At 45.9% G+C, this 23293-nt stretch overlaps 1 protein-coding gene across 8 annotated transcripts in view; it reads right to left on the bottom strand.

Annotated features, from left to right (window-relative positions):
* The window catches only part of dock3 (dedicator of cytokinesis 3), a 1587592-nt gene that overhangs the window by 634714 nt on the left and 929585 nt on the right, over positions 1-23293 (bottom strand). For all 8 annotated transcript variants that reach the window (XM_072472048.1, XM_072472049.1, XM_072472047.1 and 5 more), the window contains one exon: positions 14381-14543. In XM_072472048.1, coding sequence (XP_072328149.1) covers positions 14381-14543 — 163 coding nt within the window. The remainder of the gene's footprint in view (positions 1-14380; positions 14544-23293) is intronic.

Raw genomic sequence — 23293 nt, 5'->3', positions numbered from 1 at the left:
CACTGGCATTCTGGAAGGATTTCTTCAGGGACTAGGAAGAGCCGTCAAGCGAGGATTTGGGCAATGATCTTCCCGCAGATGGAGAATAGGGGGTAGTTATCACAGTCCACTTTGTCTCCTTTCTTGAAGATGGTGGTGATGACAGTATCCCTGAGATCAGCAGGAATTTCTTCTCTGTTGCAGATTTTCAGGAACAACTGAGGGAGATGATAGGTGATCTCTTTTCCTCCAAGTTTGAAACTCTCAACCGGAATCCTATCTACTCCTGTGGTTTTTCCATTCTTCATGTGTTTGATGGCAGCTTCGACTTGTTCACACTTGGTGGGAGTCTAAGATCATCTTTGATGGGAGTTGGGGGATTTCCTCAAACACGTCCTCATCTATGATTGTTATCACGATTTAGGAGTTCTTTGACGTGTTCTCTCCATTGAAGGCGGTATTTTCTCTGTCTTTGTGTCTCAAGAAGGTTCGTCCTTACTCTGCACCAGTTTGTGGCCTAGGGTGTTGGGTCCATAAATTGCCTTGATGACACTGAAGAAACCCCGGGTGTCATGTTTGTTGGCGAGGAGTTGCAGCTCTTTAGTTTTCACAGTCCACCATTGGTTCTTGATTTCCCTAGTTCTTTTTTGTACCTCCAACTTGGCTGGTTTATAAGTTCTCCTCTTTGCCTTGCTGATTATATAATTTTGTCAGATGGGTCTTGGATGATCCGGTAATTCTCGACGAACAGTCTTGGTGTTTCCTGGTCTTGTAGCCGATGGTTTCCTCACAGCTTGAGATGATGGCCGTCTTCAACTCTTTTCCAATTTTCCCCCACTCCATTAGAATTTACACGTTGGAGTTTTTGGAGAAGACATTGTTGGACTTTCACTAGCATGCTTGGCTCTTGAAGCCGTTCAACATTGATCTTTTTTCTGAGCTGTTTCTTCATCTTTTGGTGCTTCTGGTGGAGTTTGATGGACATCGAGCAGTGGATGTGTCAGTGATGTGCCCAGCAATCATCTGCACTCGTGATCACTTTGGCGATGTGCGCATCATTTTAATCTTGGGATCAGACAATGACAAAGTCAATCAAATGCCAAAGTCAATCTCCAGTAAGTCTTGAACTTGATTTTTTTGGTGGAAAAAGTATGTTAGTGATGACAAGCTGGTGCTCCATGCATTTGGTGAGCAGGAGAACCCATTTCAAGCTGCAATTCCCAACTCCTTCTTTTCCAATGGTTCCTTTCCAGAGTTGGGAGTCCTTTCCAACCCTTGCGTTGAAGTCCCCAAGGAGGATGATCTTATCTTCCTTTGTACTATGATCCTGGACCAGACCTCAACAGTTGCTAGGAAACCGGACAGAAACCCCAATATTTTATTTTAATTTTGTAAGACTGAGGAAAGCACACTTCATTCCAGGAGTGATTCCGTGCACAAATAGGGAGAGGGCATATTACAACAAACGTTATTACTAACACAGTATTATCAACTTTAGCCTCATAAAAAAATAGCTTACAATTACCAGTTAAACACTGCCTAACAATAATATGAAACACTGATTCCAAACTGCTATTTTTTAGGTCCACTCAAGCAAAACCCATCTCAGGTCGCCATTCACTTTTAAATAAGACTCGGAATACTTGCTGTAAAGAGATGTCCTGAGAAAGAGAGATCATTCAGGAACCAGCTGCGGATTCTTGCCTGAGACAAACTATCGGCTAATCTGCCAGCCTTTCCAGAAACTGCTGTTCTATTCACACACAGATCTTTAACTGAACTGTATTGAGAGCACAGCTTCTTGTCTGCTAATATCCCAATCCAAAAACCTAACTGAAAAAAACCAACGCCTGACTGCTTCAGCCCCTGGTTCCTCCTGTTAACTGCATCAGCTTACTAAAACTAACACAACAGGTGGGATTCTCGGTCTCACCGCACTCGTTTTCTGGTGCAGCCACTCCCGCTGGCAGCGGGATTCTCCGTCTTGGCAGCTGGCCAATGGGTTTCCCAGTGTGGGCACCCCCCCCCCCCCCGCCCCTGGGAAATCCGCGGGTGTGAGTGCGCTACCGCCGAAATGGAGGATCCCCCCAATGGAGAATCCAGCCCAATATCTCTAATTATCTACTCCCCAGGGAACCCGCTTAATATAAACAAATGGTCCATTGGCCCAACCTCAGCAAACAATATCCCTGGCTGGAATGAATTATGATCTTACTTTTAAGATGCTTTAATTGCACCTCTGTCTCCAAAAAGCCTAGCTGCCTTTCAAACCAGGACTTTTAAAAATATGACTGCAGCAGTCACATACTAACCAAGGCTTTTATCCCTTACTGCATCAAATACAGATGTATAACATATCTGAAATTCCTACATTCATCACACCAGGAATGTTGAAGAGTATGGTGTCCATGGTGGTGTAGGAGCCTTCTTTGGATGCATCATTGGCATCAAGGATTGTGGAGTAGGCACTCACAACCATTGCCTGCTGGTTATTGGAAAGTTGTAGAAGGAGGCAGCACGGTAGCCCAGTGGTTAGCACTGTTGCTTCACAGCTCCAGGGTCGCAGGTTCAATTCCCGGCTTGGGTCACTGTCTGTGCAGAGTCTGCACATTCTCCCCGTGTCTGCGTGGGTTTCCTCCGGGTGCTCCAGTTGCCTCCCGCAGTCCAAAGATGTGCAGGTTAGGTGGATCGGCCATGATCAATTGCCCTTAGTGTCCAAAAGCCTTTTCCATTGTCCGACAGGTTTAAGTTTCTCTCAGCTTATTTGGATATGCAAACAGACCATGGCACCGTGGTACAGGAAGCTATTCATGTAGGGGGAACAAAATGAATGCAGTGCTAGTAGTGGACAGTATTGCGAGGGGTGTGAATGACCAAACTAACCGTGGCACCATGGTATAGGAAGCCACTTAAGTAGGGGAAACGAAAAGGAATGTAGTGCTAGCCGTGGACAGTATTGTGAGGGGGATTGACACTGTTCTCAACAGCAAAGAATGATGGTCCAGAAGGTTATTCTGCCTTCCTGGTGCTAGGGTTTGGGACATCTGTTCAAGGCTGGAGGGGAACATGCAGTTCCAGGTGCGGTCCAGGTACGACCTCCGCAAAGCCATCCGAGATGCCAAGAGAGAATATCCAAGTAAGCTAGAGTCACAGACAGACTCTCGGCGGCTGTGGCAAGGCCTAAACAACATAACTGGCTACAAAGCGAAGCCGAGCAGCATCTCCGGCAGCAGCGCACCCCTCCCCGATTAACTCAATGCATTCCATGCTCGGTTCGAGCAGGAAACCAATAATCCGCTGCCGAGTGCCCCAGCAGCCCATAACTCACCCATACCCACCATCACAGCTTCCAAAGTCAGATCGGCCTTCCTGAAAGTGAACTCTCGGAAGGCGACGGGACCGGATGGGATCCCTGGTTGTGCACTCAGAGCCTGCACGGATCAGCTGGCAGATATGTTCGCGGACATCTTTAACCTGTCCCTACTCCACTCTGGGGCCTCCATCTGCTTTAAGAAGACCACCATCATATCGGTGCCAAAGAAGAACCAGGCAACGTGCCTCAATGACTGCCGTCCGGTGGCCCTGACGTCAGTCGGAATGAAGTGCTTCGAGAGGTTGGTCATGAAGCTCATCACCTCCATACTCCCAGAATGCCTTGATCCACTGCAATTCGCATACCGCCACAACCGGTCCACAGCAGACGCCATTTCCCTGGCCCTACACTCATCCCTAGAGCATCTCGACAACAAGGACTCCTACATCAGACTCCTATTTATTGACTACAGCTCTGCCTTCAACACCATAATCCCAGCCAAGCTCATATCAAAGTTCCAAAACCTAGGACTTGGCTCCTCACTCTGCGACTGGATCCTCGGCTTTCTGACCCACAGACCACAATCAGTAAGAATAAACAACAACACCTCCTCCACAATAGTCTTCAATACCCTCAATGCATACTTAGCCCCTACTCTACTCCCTGTACACACACGACTGCGTGGCAAAATTTGGTTCCAACTCCATCTACAAGTTTGCTGACGATGTGACCATAGTGGGCCGGATCTCGAATAACGCCGAGTCAGAATACAGGAGGGAGATAGAACCTAGTGGAGTGGTGCAGCGATACCAATCTCTCCCTCAATGCCAGTAAAACTAAAGAGCTGGTCATTGACTTCAGGAAGCAAAGTACTGTACACACTGTGGTAGTATGCATTAGGGGTCATGTGGGACTGTGAAGCCGTGATGTCATTGGCTGACAGATCCCGGGTCCTGGTTGGCTGTTGACCTCTAGCTCCGCCCTGAAGGCGGAGTATAAGAACCAGGAGTTCTCCCCCGCAGGCCAGTCTGTTAATGAACTGCGGGGAACAAGCCACGCTTAATAAAGCCTCATCGACTTCACCTCTATTCGTCTCTCGGGAGTCTTTGTGCGCTACAATTTATTAAGCGTGCTTAAAGGACTATGGAGCTCAGGATCATCCCGGAATGCCTGAGGATCAGCCCCCACGCAGTGAACTCAGCAGCAGTTTTTAAACACTGGCAGACTTGTTTCGAAGCATACCTCCGAACGGCCCCCGGCCGGGTCACAGAAGACCAGAAACTACAGGTCCTGCACTCGAGGGTAAGCCCGGAAATTTTCCCTCTCATCGAAGACGCAGAGGATTTCCAGACGGCGTTTTCAGCATTAAAGAGCATCTATGTTCGCCCAGTGAACCAGATCTACGCACGCTACCAACTCGCAATGAGACGGCAAAGTCCCGGAGAATCGCTGGACGAATTCTACGCCGTGCTGCTAATTTTGGGACGGGCCTGCAGCTGCCCGCCGGTAAACGCGATTGAACACACGGACATGTTGATTCGCGATGCTTTTGTGGCAGGTATGAACTCTCCCCAAATCCGCCAAAGACTTTTGGAAAAAGAGTCGCTGGGACTCTCAGAGGCACGGGCCCTTGCAACCTCCCTGGATGTAGCCGCGCGAAACGCCCGCGCGGACGGCCCCGACCGCGCGGCAGCCCCTTGGGCTCCGTGGACCCCCGTCGCGACAAACCCCCCCCCCCCACCGCTTGCGCGGTTCAGACTCCAAGTCGTCCCGGGGGGGCCCGCTGCTATTTCTGCGGCCAGGCGAAACACCCCCGGCAGCGCTGCCCGGCCCGCGCAGCGATTTGCAAGAGCTGCGGGAAAAAGGGCCATTTCGCGTCTGTGTGCCGGTCCCAGGAGGTCGCCGCTGTCCCAGGAGAAGAAGGAGTCCTGCGCGTTTCTAACGCTCCCCAACCCCCCCAGCGCCCTATGTACGACCCGCAGGCGCAGCCATTTTGGGTCCCGGCCACTGCTGTCCCCGGAGAACAAGGAGTCTTGCGCGTTTCAAACGCTCCCCAACCCCCCCAGCGCCCCATGTGCGACCCGCAGGCGCCGCCATTTTGGGTCCCAGCCACCACGAGGGGAGGAGGGGCGCCGCCATCTTGGGACCCCCCAGCCCTGTGCGACGCATGGGGGCGGCCATTTTGTCCACCCCCGCCGCCATCTTGTGACCCCCCAGCCATGTGCGATGCATGGGGGCGGCCATTTTGTTCACCCCCGCCGCCATCTTGGACGGCAACAATGGACCCCAGCATCGCCGCCTCAACGGGGTTCGAGGAAGACGCTGAAGCACTACGACCACGTCTGGCCTCAATGACGCTGGACCAAGCACGGCCCTGGACGCTCCAGACGACGACAACAACGGTGCTGATCAACGGGCACGAGACACCATGCCTGGTCGACTCCGGGAGCACAGAAGGCTTCATCCACCCCGACACGGTAAGACGCTGTTTTTTGACCATCCGTCCCAGTGCGCAAAAGATTTCCCTAGCTGCAGGATCCCACTCCGTACAGATCAAAGGCTACTGCATAGTGACCCTAACGGTGCAAGGGAGGGAGTTTAAAAACTACAGGCTCTACGTCCTTCCCCAACTCTGCGCGCCCACATTACTGGGATTAGACTACACACACCCGTCAGCATCAACGGGGCAGAGGTGGAGATGGTTAGTGTCATGATATGCAGACACACACATAATGATATACAGACAAGCAGCTAATGGACACAGAGAACAGGACATGACCAATAAGCAGGCAGGACACTCAGGGGTGGGATCCGACTATAAAAGACACGAGGCACTCACACTCCGCCTCTTTCCACTGATGAACATCTAGAGAGTCAGTCAAGGGTGTTGTTACAATCTCACACCTCCACCACGTGGCTAAGAGCTAGTCTGGTTCAGTCAGACAGAGTAACCACATTTAAGTTCTATTGTGTCTTTTAAAAAGCATTTAGATAGTTACATGGGTAAGATGGGTATAGAGGGTTATGGGCCAAGTGCGGGCAACTGGGACTTGCTTAATGGTAAAAACTGGGCGGCATGGGCTGGTTGGGCCGAAGGGCCTGTTTCCATGCTGTAAACTTCTATGATTCTATGATTCTAAGTTACCAGAGAGTCGAACTCACAGAGAACGGTGCTAACTGTGCTATTAGTTCAATAAACCTGATTGAACTAACTTCAAGGTCTGGAGTATCTTTCTGATCTAAGCTGCATCCAGTTGCAGCCAGTGTTAGACCAGTGTACCTAACACGACAGTTAGCAGTTTCAAATTCATAGGAGTGCACATCACCAAAAATCTGTCCTGGTCCACCCACGCCGACGCTACCACCATGAAAGCACAACAGCGCCTATACTTCCTCAGGAAACTAAGCAAATTCGGCATGTCCACATTAACTCTTACCAACTTTTACAGATGCACCATAGAAAGCATCCTATCTGGCTGCATCACAATCTGGTATGGCAACTGCTCGGCCCAGGACCGCAAGAAACTTCAGAGAGTCGTGAACACAGCCCAGTCCATCACGTGAACCTGCTTCCCATCCATTGATTCCATCTACATCTCCCGCTGCCTGGGGAAAGCGGGCAGCATAATCAAAGACCCCTCCCACCCACTCACTCTTCCAACTTCTTCCATTGGGCAGGAGAAAAGTCTGAGAACACGCACAAACAGACTCAAAAACAGCTTCTTCCTGGCTGTTACCAGACTCCTAAATGACCCTCTTATGGACTGACCTCATTAACACTACACCCTTGTATGCTTCATCCGATGCCGGTGCTTACGTAGTTACATTTTGTACCTTGTGTTGCCCTATTATGTATTTTCTGTTATGTATTTTCTTTTATTTCCTTTTCTTTTCATGTACTTAATGATCTGTTGAACTGCTCGCAGAAAAATACTTTTCACTGTACCTCGGTACACATGACAATAAACAAATCCAATCCAGTGAGAGGGGGAGGATCTAGTTGTCGTGGTCCATGTAGCTACCAATGACTTATGTAAAACTAGGAAAGAGGTTCTGCATAGAGAGTATGAGGAGCTAGGCACTAAATTAAAAAGCTGAACCTCAAAGGTAATCATCTCCAGATTATTACCTGAGCCACGTGCAAATTGGCATTGGGGACATCAAATTAGAGAGATTAGGAAGAATAGGAAGATATCAAAATGTGGAGGAGTGGCTCTGTTAATTAATGATCGTATTAGCATATTAGAGAGGTTTGACCTAAGTTCAGGAAACCAGGATGCAGAAATGGTTTGGGTAAAGATGAGAAATGATAAAGGCAAGAAGTCACTTGTTAGAATGGTATACAGCCCCCTAAAAGTGATCATGGAGCAAGATACAGTCCAACAACTATAGGTACATTCCAATGAGAAAGAAAAATTCCAAGGGGAGGACCCACCATCCGTGGTTAACTAAAAAAGTTAAAGATAATATTGAACTTAAAGAAAAAGCATTTAATTACGTAAAGTTGGGTGGCATGTTAGAAGATTGAACAGAATATTAAAAAAATTAAAGAACGACCAAAAGAGTGCTAAAAAGGAAAAATTAAAGTACAAGATAAAGCTAGCTCGAAATATAAAGACAAATAGAAAGAGTTTCTATAGATATTCAACAAAGAAAAATGTTAACAAAGTGAGCGCTGGTCTTTTAGAAAGTGACTCTGGGGAATTAATATTGGAAAATAAGGAGATGGCAAAGGAACTGAACCAGTATTTTGAATCAGTATTCACGAGAGGATAAAAGTAACAACCCAGAAATAGCTGTAAATCATAAAATGGAAGGAGGGGTGTGAAGAACCTGGGAAAATTCCAATCACCAGGGAATTTGTACTGAGAAAATTGTTCGAACTGTGGGCTGGCAAGTCCCTGGGTCCTGATTGACTTCATCCAATGGTCTGAAAAGAAGTGGGGAGTGAGATAGTTGATGTGTTGTTTTTAATTTTCCAAAATTCCCTAGATTCGGGGAAGGTTCCATTAGATTGGAAAATAGAAAATGTAACTCCTTTACTCAAAAAGGGAGGGAGATGGAAAGCAGGACACTACAGGCCACTTAGCCTAACATCTGTCTTATGGAAAATGTTAGAAGCTATTATTAAACACGCTATAACACGGCATTTGGAAGAAGTCAGGTTAATCAAACAGAGATTTGTGAAAGGGAAATCATGGCAAGAATTTTCTAGCCGGTTCCGCTGGTAGAATCTTCCAGCCCTGCTGATGATGAACCCCCGCTGTAAATTTCCTGGTGGTGGGCTGGTGCCTACAACATGAAGCCCTGTTGACAGCAGCAGGACCAGAAGATCCCCCCACCGGCCAAAGATGGGCTGCCTCCACTGAACACAACACATTTTGTCCAGGTCAGGGATCGGGCCCGGGCGTTCCCTGCCTTTCAGAAGAGGTGTGGAGGGCTTGAGAACCCCCTCATTGGTACGTTGGGGCATTGGGGGGTCTGGAGGCTGGGAGGGTGCAGCTCAGAGATCATTAGTGCAGGAAATAGGACTGACTGAGTGGGGCCTTGACGGGGCGTTCTTCACCAAGGCCCAGACGTGAAGCAGAATCCCATTTAATAGCGGGGTCATTCTGGGCTCTGCCAGCATCCGGAAACACCCGGCTCAATGTGGCCGCCACGGGACTCTGTTTCATTTCCGTTAAATCACGCCCAAGGTCGCTAAATATGTTGATGACACAAAGACAGGTAGGATCGTAAGATATGAAGAGGACACAAGGAGGCCACAAAGGGACAGAGATAGGTTAAGTGAGTGAGAAAAGACCTGGGGCTGGATTCTCCGCCGGCACGATGCTCTGTTTTGCCGGCAGCCTGGGGGTTCCCCGACGGCGTGGGGCTGCGCCACAATGAGAAACTCCATTGACCAGCCGGCGTAACAGGGCATCCCGCCGGCGGGGTGAAACAGAAATGTGGCGCGGCAGGACGGAGAATCCAGCCCCTGATAAATGAGGTATAAAGTGCAAAAGTGCGAACTTCTGTATTTTGGCGGGCAAGATTTTAAAAACATACTGAGCTGGATTTTTTGGTCCCCCGACTGCATGTTTCTCAGCGGCGCACCATTCGCTGGCAGCGGTATTCTCTACTCCTGCTGCTTGGAATGGTATTTCCCATTGAAGCCACCCTACGCTGCTGGGAAATGCATGGGTGGGGGTGCGCTGCTGGCGGAAAGGTGAATCGCAACAGCCAGAGAATTTTGGTCATTATCAAAATGGTGAGATTGCAGAGGGATCTAGGTGGTCTCATGAATAAATCACAAAAGACTAATCTGCAGGTACAGCAAATAATTAGGAAAGCTGACTGAAAGTTATCAATTATTGAATACAAAAGGAGGGAGATAATAAGAACATAAGAACTAGGAGCAGGAGTAGGCCATCTGGCCCCTCGAGCCTGCTCTGCCATTCAATGAGATCATGGCTGATCTTTTGTGGACTCAGCTCCACTTTCCGGCCCGAACACCATAACCCTTAATCCCTTTATTCTTCAAAAAACTATCTATCTTTATCTTAAAAACATTTAATGAAGGAGCAAGGAATTCCATAGATTCACAACCCTTTGGGTGAAGAAGTTCCTCCTAAACTCAGTCCTAAATCTACTTCCCCTTATTTTGAGGCTATGCCCCCTAGTTCTGCTTTCACCCGCCAGTGGAAACAACCTGCCCGCATCTATCCTATTTATTCCCTTCATAATCTTATATATTTCTATAAGATCCCCCCTCATCCTTCTAAATTCCAACGAGTACAGTCCCAGTCTACTCAACCTCTCCTCGTAATCCAACCCCTTCAGCTCTGGGATTAACCTAGTGAATCTCCTCTGCACACCCTCCAGTGCCAGTACGTCCTTTCTCAAGTAAGGAGACCAAAACTGAACACAATACTCCAGGTGTGGCCTCACTAACACCTTATACAATTTTTATTTAATACTTCAGTTATACAGGGCATTGGTGAGACCACATCTGGAGACTGTGGACAGTATTGGTCTCATTATTTAAGGAAGGACGTAAATGCTTTGTAAGAAGTTCAGAGAAGGTTTACTAAACTAACACCTCGAATGGGTGGGTTGTCTCATGAGGAAAGGTTAAAGGGGCTAGGCTTGTATCCACTGGAGTTTCAGAGGGTAAGAGGCGACTTGAGTGAAATATAGAATATGCTGATGGGTCTTGACAGGATGATGTAGAAAGAATGCTTCGTCTCGTGAGACATACAAATTAGGAACAGAAGGAGGCCATTCTGCCCCTCAAGCTTGCTCCACTATTCAATAAGATCATCGCTGTTCTGATTGTAACTTCAACCCCACATTCCTGCCTACCCCCAATAACCTTTCACCCCCTTGCTAATCAAGAATCTGTCTAGCTCTACCCTAAATATATTCAAAGGTTCTGTTTCCACTGCCTTTTGAGGAAGAGAGTTCCAGAGACTGAGAGGAAAAAATTCTTATCTCTGCCTTAAATGTGCGACCTCTTATTTTTAAACAGTGACCCCCTAGTTCTAGATACTCCAACAAGAGGAAACATCCTCTCCACATCCAGTACTATGGACAGAGGTAGATAGATTCTTAATAAGTAGGGGGGGTGAAAAGCAATAAGAGATAGGCAGGAATATGGAGTTGAGGTTGCAATCAGACCAGCCGTGATCCTATTGAATGACGGGCAGGCTCGAAGGGCCGAGTGCACAACTCCTGCTCCATTTGTTCTTATGTCCTCGCTGATAGAATCAGTATTGACAGACATGCAATGATGTGAATTTGGAGTACTTATCCAGAAATTCAAGATGACATAAAAAGTTTTGGCTGGTGCATTCAGAAGTGAGTGAATTTTAATGCGCGATTGGTCATAATTACTGCTAAAGAACCCCTCTCGCCCTGTAGAGGGTATGCTGGATTCAATGCAGATTCGAGTAAGTATCCTCCCTGATGCTTGCAATAAACCTTGTAAGGAGCTGTCAGTAATATGAATGGCAAGATCTCTTTGTTGGTTCTGACTACAAGTTCTGGGCAATTTTCAATTTTCTCATGAGGTGCAACAAACGTCCCTCAAATTATGGCAGCTTTTATTATAGTGTCTGCCATCAGAACGTCTATGCTAGGCAAGCTAGGCCAGTCCATATCATACAGAATCAAAATGTTAACTTTGTTTCTCGCTCCACAGATGTTGCCAGATCTGAGTTTTCCGGCATTTTCTGTTTTTATTTCAGATTTTCTGCATTTTGCTTCTATAAAATAATATTCTAACTCCTCAGCCCATGGCAATGTGGCATACTTTGGGGTGTCCTCAAACAGAAATGTAAATTAACTATTTACCTACAACACAATTCTTTGGTTCTATAATCTACATGAATAATTTAAATTGATAATGTCTAGAACCCTTTCTCTATTGTAGCTGTCCATATTAAGGAACTCTCTTGTTGACTAACAGTCCCAAACCTCTTTTCATCTGGGAACATAACTTAAATGGTATGTTTAAGTAAGTGGAGACCCTCTAGCTTTATCACCAGCCAATGAATAAGGCATCCATTGTTCAAGCATTCCCACTGTCAAATATAACCTTTTTGAGAATTAAAATTGCATTTAAATCAGAGCTATGTTTCCCAGTTTCTTAACCGGATGTCCCCTTTTACCGGTAAAACTTAATTTCCTAAAACTACAAGTGGTATTCTAAAAAATGAATTATAAACCAGATATTCACATCTGTCAGATCTTAAAGAGTACTGGTAGGAACAGACTCAAGATATGGGAAAAGGGGTAACCATGCTTTATCTCTTCTCTGGTCACTCTTTACATGTCAACCGAGATGCTGAACTGAGTCTTTTATCTGGTTCAGGATGGAAATGGACATACTAAGGAAACTTTTGGGATTCAAAGAATGAACCTCCAATCAATATTCCCAAGTTTCTTGATACTCGAGGGACCTAGGGCCCGATTGGATGGCCTCGTCGCACCCGACTCGTGACACAATGAGGTTGTTAAATTTTGCGAGGGGCCTATTACAATATTTACGATGCTCGGGACACCTCAGGAGCTCTAATGAGATCTTGTGAGACGTTGTGATTTGGATCTCGTCCCTGCTGGGTGGGATCCAGATTTAGATATTTAAGTGGGCAGTTAGGCTCACTCAAATATGTCGGCATCAGATTCTCCCAAGATCCAGGACCATGTCATACCTCAAGGACCAGGTATAACGGCACCTGGTGGGGTCTCCCAAGCCATCGGAGGCCCCCAGGGTGGTACCCTGGCACTGCTGCTACCACCTGAGCACCTTGGTACTGCCAAGTTGGCAGGTGAATCTCCAGGCTCTCAGGACCTCTGCCAGGGTGCCAGGTTGACACTGCCAGGGATCGAGCCCTGACGTGCCCTGCCCTTATGAGGTGGGGTTTGGGGGTACTCGAGGACCCCCTAACAGGTAAGTTGGGCCGGTTCCGAGGCGGCGGTGGAGAGTCGACAGATAGGGGCGGAATTTAAATATGGCGCCCGATCTCTTCCTGTATCGATGAGCTGAGCTCGTCAGTGCAGGAAATGAGGTCAAGTGTGGCCTCGGTGGGGTGCTCCTCGCAGACGCCAAAAAAATAACAGAGTCCCATATGATAGCGGGGTCGTTCCCGACGCTGCATTCGCCAAGAAACACCCCACTTAACCGGGCAAAACAGGACTCATCGTGCCCCTAAGCACATCATTCAAACTGACACTCCATCATAATACTGCACTGTTTAAAGATCATCTTTTTAAACCGAAACCCAGCAGCTCTCTCTGATCCCGTCACACCAATTTATCGCCAACCCACACCTACAATCAGACAATCTGTTTATTGTTACATTGGCATTTGTGGGAGCTTGTTGTGTGAAAATTGACAGTTGTGTTTCTTACATTGCAACAGTGCCTATACAGTTCAAACTACTTAATTGGCTGTAAAGTGTTTTCGGACATTTTGAGGTCTTGAAACGTGCTATAAAAATGCAAGTCTTTCTTTTTATACAAACTGAACTATCAAGGAGCTCTTGGTAATATACTAGGGTTAGTACAGAAAGGAAATTACTACAGCAGCAACAGCACATCCAAGACTATTTTTCACAAAGACATTTTGAATAAACACAGAATATCAGAGAGGCAGTGTTACTAATAGATGACTTTGGTCCTGTGTAAATTTTGGGGCAGTGTATTCAGGGAAAGAAATCCATTAAGCATACAAAACGTTTGTTTATTTGATATATGCAATTTGGTAACAATGAAGGACAGATCTGACACTTGTGACAGAGGGCCCTCCGTGGCGTGTTCTGCAGCGGTGGAGCTTGGTTCATCAGTGGCTGGCAGTGGGATCTTCTGGTCCTGCCGTTGTCAACAGGGTTGCCTGTTGAAGGCACTTCTCACTTCCGCAAAACCTGAAGTGGGGTGTGCTGTCAGTGGGACCGTAAGGTCCTGTCAGCATGAACAGGCAGAAAATCTCGCCCATAATCTTTCACTTTTACCCTGCTCTTTGGATCTCTCTCAATCTCCTGGACATAAATGGATAGAACAAAGTCAGCTCAACATTTACTTCATAAGAGAAAAGTATGGAGTCAAGATTGTGAAAAGTTTTTTGCGATGGCAAAATAAATGTCCTGAAATAGAAAGGACACAGAATATTCTGTTTCAAAATTATTTTCTCTTTTACTCCCAACTGTCTTTCAAACAGCTCGCACATCATCTGAGGCCACTTGAGTAAGCGTGGAGTTCAGTCTAAAACCACTTTGAAATTTGTCAATAGGAAACATGAAAATACTTACCTTTTAATTTTGTTTAATTTATCCCTTTTTTGGAGGACAGGTGCTTGATGTCTGGCTGTACCTTCCCTCCAGCAGTAAAGCTGAGGTTAGGAACTTGGATAGATGAGCCAGTATATATCTGCAAGCCATCATTGCACGGCATAGCCATTTAGGGCTTTTAGACATTTTACAAGAAAACAAAACTCAGTTAATTGTTTCACACAAAAGTCTAGTAGTATAGTAGTTCTGGCAGGAACACTGAATATGACCCATTCAACCATTTTCTCTCTCTTTAAAGCTGAGACTTGGGAATACTTACTGGAGCAGTGTCTGAACTCAAACCGAAGGTGTGAACCCCTAAACTTGTCAACAGGTATGGGCAGTTTGACGATCTCACCCCAGCGTGGACTGTTGTTGTGGTACATCACGAAGGAGCAATGTTCATTTATAGAGGGCTCTCCGGAGCCAAGACTGATACAGTCCTGTTAATCACAAAAGGGACATGCTGAACACTCGATTGTAATTTGACCAACACTTGCCAATTTATCTTCAATAACAAAATCGCAATGAAGGAAGAGCAAACCTAAAGTGAGCCTGCAGGCATATCCAATCCACACAGGTGCAGCAATATTGACAGTCCCTCTAATCTTCTAATGTCTGGTTTAGAATGAAAATATTCCTTTGTCATTGATTAATTTTCTCTTTTGTCAGAGTACCAGCCAGACATTCCCATATTGCAATCTACTGAAACTGCCTGGTATGTAACCCCAAACTGCAACTGTCCGACATTTCCATTCTGGTGGTTTGAGTCCAGTTACCTGTTATTGGCAGCTTGTGGTGTCAGCAATGCCTCCTGGGAAGTGGATCAAGACTGCCCAAACTCATTTCATGTAGCCAAAAAGAGAAATTTTCATACCATTAATCTAGGGTGCATTTAAAGTCAGTGCCAGAATCTAAGGGGCGCAAGCATATGGCCTTCCTGGCCCTCGACTCGGGATGCTCGTCAGAGCAGGAAATGAAGGTAAGTGCAGGAAATTAAGATAAGTGCTGCCTTGGCGGGGTGTTCCTAGCCGAGGCCAGAAAAAGAGTCCCATTTGATAGTGGTGTCGTTCTTCATCCTGCTAAACATGCCCAAAACAGGACTCTTTTTTCCCCCCGTTAACTTGCACCCAAGGTGTAGAATACTGAACCACTGTACACCCAGTCACCATCTTTGGTGAATGCCTGTGTTTACAGCTGGTACAGATTCGGTTTATAAAATCCAAAACACAGGCATCAACGTATTTATGCAAACCAATTTTTTAAAAAGAAATATTTCCATTGAAGGCATTTTTCATAAGCAACCAATTTTTAAATCAGTAAGGCGGAATGTGAAAGCCAGTATGTACGCCGCTCACAGTACATCAGAAAATTTAGTCTTCAGTCAGGAACTTTACATGAAGAACAAGAGACGAAATCCAGTGCATGGACAGGAACTGAAATTTTAAGTCTATTCAAATTGTCGTGTCAGTTATTTTCTGTCCTTACACCTCTCCTGAAGGTGCTGGGTGAGGTTTAATGGGCACCAATCGCTCTCAGGCCTTTCAGCCACGACACTTTCTTCATATGTTGGTGTTTAAATTGAACATTTTTAACTCCATGTTGGCCTTCTCTTTTAATTTGATGTTGAATTACATTGAATTTACATAAGTGAGGAAGCCAACAAAGCAATGCTCCAAACAAGCCTCCTTCCACCTTACTTCATCAAATCTTATCAGCATATCTTTCTATTCCTTTCTTTCTCAAGTACTTATCTGGCATTCCCCCAAATGCATCTTTGCTATTCATCTCGGAGTAAGAACGTATCTTCTCGATTCCTTCTTGAATTTGCTGAAGTGTTAATTACTCTGTTTGTTCTTGTTGGGACTCAGATATGAAAATTCCATTATCCTCCTTACAATGGAATATTCATGTTAAAACCTATTAAGAAGTTGAGATGCTTTTAAGAGTCAAGCACACCACTTCTGGTGTGGACCATGGAGTAAGTGGTCACATACAAGGTATCTCCTGCCCAAGGTTAAAAAAAAAGAGCTCTTTTTAATCAATACGGGGTGGAATTTTGATGAAAAGATGTAGGTGAATGTGGGAGGAGTACTTTCCCCCAGGAATGGTATGTCTCTTGGTTACCAGACCCGGCAGAAACAGTGAGGGATTTGGCTGGTACTGCAGCAAAGACAAAAGCTTCTTCAAGAATGCAGGTAGGGGAAGGGCAAGCTCAAAAGCTTCAAACTGACTTGATGGCCTTTATTAAAGCTGAATTCCAGAAGCAGAGGGAACAACTGCGAAAAGATCTCGCAAAGGCCATTGAAGAAGCGGTGGCGAGACTTCCGGTGGCGGCCATGGAGGAGTAGGTCGCGCATTCGGCAGCTCCCATCTGGAACGGACTCTCGGACCTTTTTTAAGGTGTTTTCACGGACTTTTTGGGGCAGATTGGTGAAGCGAACACTGCCAAAAGGATTCCCTCTCTGTTGTATGGATAGCTGGACCAGGAGTGGCCGGGTGAAGCATTTAAGTCCCAACCGACAGAAGCGTGTGGAGTGGGCGCTGAGGCACGGCATGGCGGTCGGTCTAGACTAGGGTGCATGGGCGCAGTGGTCACAGGAGCAACAGGAGTTCCTTAGGGGCTGCTTTGCTGTTCTTTTTTTTTTAAAAGGTATATTTATTAAAGTTTTTTAACAAAACAAAACAATTTTTTCCCCTTGCAAACAATAAACCCCCCCCCCCCCCGTAACAAAATAACACAAAATAACACCTGAGCAAGATATATACATGGTAAGATGATATATTTACAGAGCTTTATACACTGGCTCTCGCCCGTTCGTGCCAGTTTCCCCCACCCTCCATGTTATCCCCCGCTCGTCCGTCCCCTCAAACAATCTCTCGTTCCGAACAAACAATCTCTTGACCCGGACTTTCACCACCTGAGATATTGCTCCTGCCACTCCTCTCCAGAACCCCTCCAGTGCCGGGCATGACCAAAACATATGGACATGGTTGGCCGGACTCCCAGAACACCTTCCACATCTGTCCTCTACCCCAAAGAACCTACTCAACCTCGCCCCCGTCATGTGCGCTCTGTGAACCACCTTAAATTGTATCAGGCTGAGCCTGGCACATGAGGAGGAGGAATTGACCCTACCCAGGGCATCAGCCCACAAACTTTCCTCGATCTCCTCCCCCAACTCCTCCTCCCATTTACCCTTCAACTCTTCTGCTAGTGACGAATGTGATATAAAATAGTTACTTTAGAGATATTAGTTACTGTAATGTAGAGATAGGCCAGTCTCATTCTGGTGAGTTCACAGACAAAGGATTTCAGACCGCATGGCAAAGCAAGGAGGAGGTGTGTCAACCAAAGTAGGAGAAAAGGATGCTGGGTAATAAGGGGGCCAGAGGAAGGGATGGGAAGTGAGCCAATCAGAATGTATGACCAGGTCAGGAGGGGTATAGGATGACCGATGGGAATCGTGTATATGAAACGTGATACCATTTGAATTGATTTGCAGAAATCCCTTTGTCTCTTTGTTCATTCGCTTTCCGGGGTGTAGGAGACTGGATGTGTCCTATGCCTCTGTGAAATGAATCAGGCTTGCAAGCCAAATAAAATAACTAATGCTGTACCTGCAAATCCATCTTGACTTTTATTGAGGACAGACTGACGGGTAAAAAAATTTGTATTTTGTCATTTGGTGCCGGAAACCCGGGATTTCTCAAGACGGTTCTGACCAACCGCGAAATCAGAATTGGACTGATTATGAACAGGGAGAGTGGGAAGAAGGGGCCCACAATGTATAGCTGGAAAATGACCGCGCATTGCTTTTTCCCCTCTTCTTATCGTCTGATTAGTCTGGTCACTCGCGGTTGGTACGGAAAGATCGTCTCGACGAAATCAAAGGTCAGTCTGGGGATTAGAAAATTAAACTGATGGGATATCATAATTGATAGTTCAGTTTTGGGTTAATTGTGTTGTTGATGAACTGATGTGACTTTAGCAGATGAAGGTTCAGTTAAATAAGTGTTTTTAAATCTGAAGATGGTTCAACTCCATGTGTGAGTTCTGATTCGGCTTGGGTTAGGTTATGGGTTGATGCGACATCTAAAACAGATGGTTCAACTCCATGTGTGAGTTCTGATTCGGCTTGGGTTAGGTTATGGGTTGATGCGACATCTAAAACAGATGGTTCAACTCCATGTGTGAGTTCTGATTCGGCTTGGGTTAGGTTATGGGTTGATGCGACATCTAAAACAGATGATTCAATTCCATGTGTGAGTGTTTTAAATCTATAGTTGATTAAGCTAAAATTGTACCCTTGGACTGTGGTGGCGAAGGGCGCAGTTCTGAGGACTAGTTGAGATTGTGGGGAATTGCTTGGATAAATTTCAAGACAAAGAACATCCATAGAGCTGGATGCTGCATGTTGGTTGAAGCAGAAGTCTCTCAAAGGGTTAACAGCAGCAGCCAAAGTTAAAGACGACAGACAGTGCGTCTCACTCAGGCCTTGAGATAACAGCAGCAGCCTGGAGTGTAATCGGATACCTTTCCTTTGAGTCAGTGAACTCCAGCAAAGTTACGTTTTGAATTAATTAAAGGAAACCAGTGGGTTTCTCCACCTCTTTGATAAAAGTTATTATTTTCGAAAGCAATTGATTGAAATTGCCAGAATCTTAAGTTTTACTTACTTGAAATAATGTTTATCTCATTTTATTTGTGAATTAATAGAAACTTAAAGAAACTCACTGACACCATTTTAAAAAGTGTAAATCTGGAGATGACAGTTGACTTTGCTCCGGTATACATCACCGCAGCTAACTGCTCCCTCATTGATAGCAGCCAACATTTTTGAGAATGTAAGAAAAACTTGTGAAAAGAAAAATTGTTAAGATAAAGAATTAATTAAGTTGTAAATGTTATACAAGTTTGTGTTAAGCAAATCGTAAATTTAGTTCGAGTTGAGATCAGAGCTAAGCTTCCAAGTTGCAGTAATTCAATTAGAATTTTCAAACATTTTAAGTTTTAAAAGAACACTGTTAGAACCTTTTCAATCATTTTGCCAAGGAGCAAAAATTGCCATTGGTTATAAATAAGCAAATAAAAAAAATATATAATTAAAAAAAAAAGAGCCAAAGTATGAAAGCTAAAGAGTTAATTAGATTATAGAGCCAATATTGTCAAGAGGAAAGAGATAGGATCATGTTATCCAGTTGGCAGGACAATGCCCTTAAAATGGGAATTCCAATTAGTGAACAGGGTAACAAAAAAAAACATTACAGGTCTTGAAAAAGGAATGTGCATTCAAAAAAAAAAAAAACGCGCAAGTAAAGACAGGAAAGGCTCGGGTCAAACAAAAGATGGGCTACGTAGTTCAATGGCTGGCCTTGAATTGACAGAAAATGACCAATTCGATAATTTGAAAATGTCAGCAAAGGATTTCGACTGCACCTGTAGCATTGTCTGCACTAATTCCAGAACCACCAGAGTATAATAATTTATATCCAGTCACTGCTCCCAGATCCCAATCATGCCAGTCACTCCAGCCCTTTTGGTTGATAGCGTGGGTCCCGATTTGCCACCTTCACGATCAGTGGGGGAGGAGGAGCTCTGTTCCACAAGCCCAGTTAGCTCTAGGACCCGATCTCGGACAGCGAGAGAAGGGCTTGATGCTAACCAGAAACAATTAAGCATACCACCTAAATCCCTTCAGACCAAGGGGAAACCGCAAATTTCGAGAACAAAGGGAGATGCCAGAATTGAAAGAGAAAGAACTCCCTCTAGTGACAGGGAGGGACGTCGAAGTCTTGGAAGAACCAGAGGAAATAGCTAGAGTGCCCCCTGGTGAGACTCGGAGACAGTTGCCGATTAGGAAGATACCAAACCTTGACGCAGTGACTGCCGGGGCCCAGCCCACGATAGACGTTTATTTCCCATGGACACCCAGTGAGATGATGGCTATTATGGCTACAATCCCAGATAGAAAAGAATCTCATGCTGCTTTCGTGGATTCCCTGAGAACTACCATCTCAATTTATCAAGCTGATTCTAGGGACCTCTGGGCCCTAGTCCAGCAGGTTTTAACCCCAGCAGAGTACCGCAATCATCTTAATCACTTGAATTATGCTAGCCACGCCGCACTTCAGCAAGCCCATGCGTTAGACTACGATATAGGGACACAAATCCTGAATGCGTTGAATAGCACATTTCAAAAGCCCATAAATATTTCTGCTATCTTAGACCTAAAACCTAAGAAGATTGAAGAGCCAGAGGAATTTCTGGAACGTTTAAATGAAATCTACCGTGGGCAGTCAGGCGACTTGCCATATCAAAATGGTCAGAATTCCCCTCAATATTGTGCTATGTTAATGCATTGCCTACCACCTTCCGTGGCTACTGCTGTGAAATGTAATAACATGAATTGGACAGAGAACGACCCTTCCCAGATGGCAAGGGCAGTCAGATTTTATCGGAAGGAGGGTGTAGGCCAGGAAGGAGGCTCAGTTACAAAGATTAAGACTGAGTATGTAATGAAAAAGGATGATCTGCGACCCCAACAAGCGGCAGAAATGGTAGCTTACCAGCTGGAGCCCCAATATTGTGACTTTGGGTGGGTGGATCAGTGAGGGGGAGGATATCAAACCCACCCAAAGGGACCCTCATCTCCTTTTTATGGCCCACCGTATGCACCAACAGCTTTACAACCGCCGCCCCCTCTCAGGGGCCATTGGTCTACTGGGAGAAGAGGACGGGGCAGATATAGAGGGAGCAATGCATGTTTTAATTGCGGCCGTGCAGATCACTGGCAACAGGAATGCCCCTTTAAAAGACAGGCAGCAGAAGGAGGGGGTACCCACCAAGGGGAGGACAGACGAGATACACTGACTTCTCCCAGGCAAACCCTTTCCCAACACAGGATTGACTAGCTAATTTAGTCATAAGGACTCTCCAATCGGACAGGGGAACTATTATCTCTCTGCAGATAGGAGATGAACATCACCCATTTGTAATCAACACTGGAGCAGCCATGTCTTCTCTGCAATCAGAACTTCGCCCACCACTATCTGACCACACCCAGCATTTGTCGGGGTTCCAAGGACAGGTGTGTAAGTATCCTATTTCTGAACCTGTGACAGTCACTTACGAGAATAAGTCTGCAGATCATCAGTTTGTAGTGACTACTGGATTGGACTGTAACTTGTTGGCCCGAGATTTACTGTGTATCTTCCAGCTACAGCTAGAGTGCGGAGATGAGGGGGTAACGGTTAAATCATGGAGGATGAGACAACAGTGCTATATTTTTATCACCCCCCAGTGGTGGACGTTAGACATTGAACATTCACTGCATCACGTTACCCTGGCCTATGACAGAACCGGACAAAACAGGGAGTTGGAGGACAAATACCGGCCATTAATTGGGACCGAATGGCCAGTCAAAGTTACAGCCACAGTCACGGGAAAAGAAGGTATAGCCGATTTTGTTACAATACCACCACATTTATGGCCACAGTCAGCTTCGGTAAGCCCTCATATTATACGTCAGGTCCACGACCAGTACCATGCCAGGGATTTGGAGCCTATGGTAAGGAGGGCAGTGGATCATTCAGATCCAACAGAGTACGCACTTCAAGTCACGCCAGACGGCACTGCCATAAAATATTTTGAGGTCCCTAAAACGATTAACACTTGACTGCAGCCCCGTCTATGGACAAATTAATCTGAGAGCTGTTGCAACAGGGTATTTTGGTCCCTTACCAATCAGAATGTAACACCCCCATACTTGCTGTGCCTAAACCAGCCAAGTCAGACCAGTACTGATTAGTACAGGATTTACGTTCAATCAATGCCATCGCACAGCCGTTACATGCTCTCACTCTCCAACCGGATATTACGGTGTATAGCTCCCACTCGGTCATCGCACTACTGAGGCAACTGCAGACTCAGCATCTTACCGCAGCTCGTCAGAATAGGTATGAGATATACCTTTTGAACAATCCATGTCTGACATTTAAACACTGTACCACTATCAATCCAGCCTGTTTTCTTAGTGGTCCCCCTGTCCATGAAGACGCAACTGGCCACGACTGTTTAGCCTTGATTCAGGAAACTACCACAATAAGGGACGATTCGAGTGATAGTTCATCAGAACAACCTGACATGATTATGTGTGGTCAAATATCCCACTGGGGTTTAGTTAATGACTTACTGCAGGCCCTCCTTATGCCCGCGCAGAGTTTCGTCATTAAATGCGCTGCCCACACAAATGGCAAGACCCCAGTTGACGTTGGTAATGAACAAGCAGATTGTGCAGCGCGGACAGCCGCGCAAATTCAGCAAGAGATGGTGCCTAAAATGTTAAGTCAGACTAAACGATCTACTATAAATATGTCTGCTTCTGACAAGTCAATGCCAACTATCCAAGACGTCATAAGGTTACAGGAGGACGCTCCTGAGAGTGATAAACAAATGTGGAAACGGTTAGGTTGTACATATGATTCTGTTTCCTCTTTATGGACCACGGCAGCACATCAGACTTGTATGTCTGATGTACTGGCTTTATGGGTCACTGAATGTGTACACTTTGCAACTCATTGTGGGGCTCGAGGGACTAGTGATTTGTTGCTGGACACTTGGTGGCACCCTGAAATGCAGGGGTTGGCCCAGAGTATCAGTAATCGGTGTGTGATTTGTCAGCAATATAACACCGGCAAAGGTATCCCTTGTGGGATGGGGCAAACCCCGTTGCCCAGTGGTCCCTTTGAGACGCTACAAATGGATTACATTGAGTTGGAAAGGTGTCAATGTTATAAATATGTTTTGGTCATTGTGGATGTGTTCAGCAGATGGGTTCAGGCGTATCCGACTACCGATAATAAAGCTGCTACTGTGGTTAAAGTTCTGATGCGGGAACTCATTTCCCGGTACAGTATACCAGCTTAGTTGAGTTCTGATAACGGGCCTCATTTTCTTGGACAGTTTAACCTGCCTCCCTTCCCCAGTGCTATTTTACAGGTGTGGAGCATGATGGGGTGGCTACGCACCGTCTGTGTGATATTCGGCCTCACCTCGCTTGGAGTGTTATTGGCGATGGACATGGAAAAGGGAAATATTATCTACATTTGTAACCCCAAACAAGCTACAAGGACATTTCATTTATGCAAAGGTGATGTTCTTCGCTGCCCCCATATACGAGGACATAGTATC

This window comes from Scyliorhinus torazame, chromosome 13, assembly GCF_047496885.1.
Source record: "Scyliorhinus torazame isolate Kashiwa2021f chromosome 13, sScyTor2.1, whole genome shotgun sequence".
Lineage (NCBI taxonomy): Eukaryota > Metazoa > Chordata > Chondrichthyes > Carcharhiniformes > Scyliorhinidae > Scyliorhinus > Scyliorhinus torazame.
This window is presented reverse-complemented; position numbering and strand designations above follow the sequence as displayed.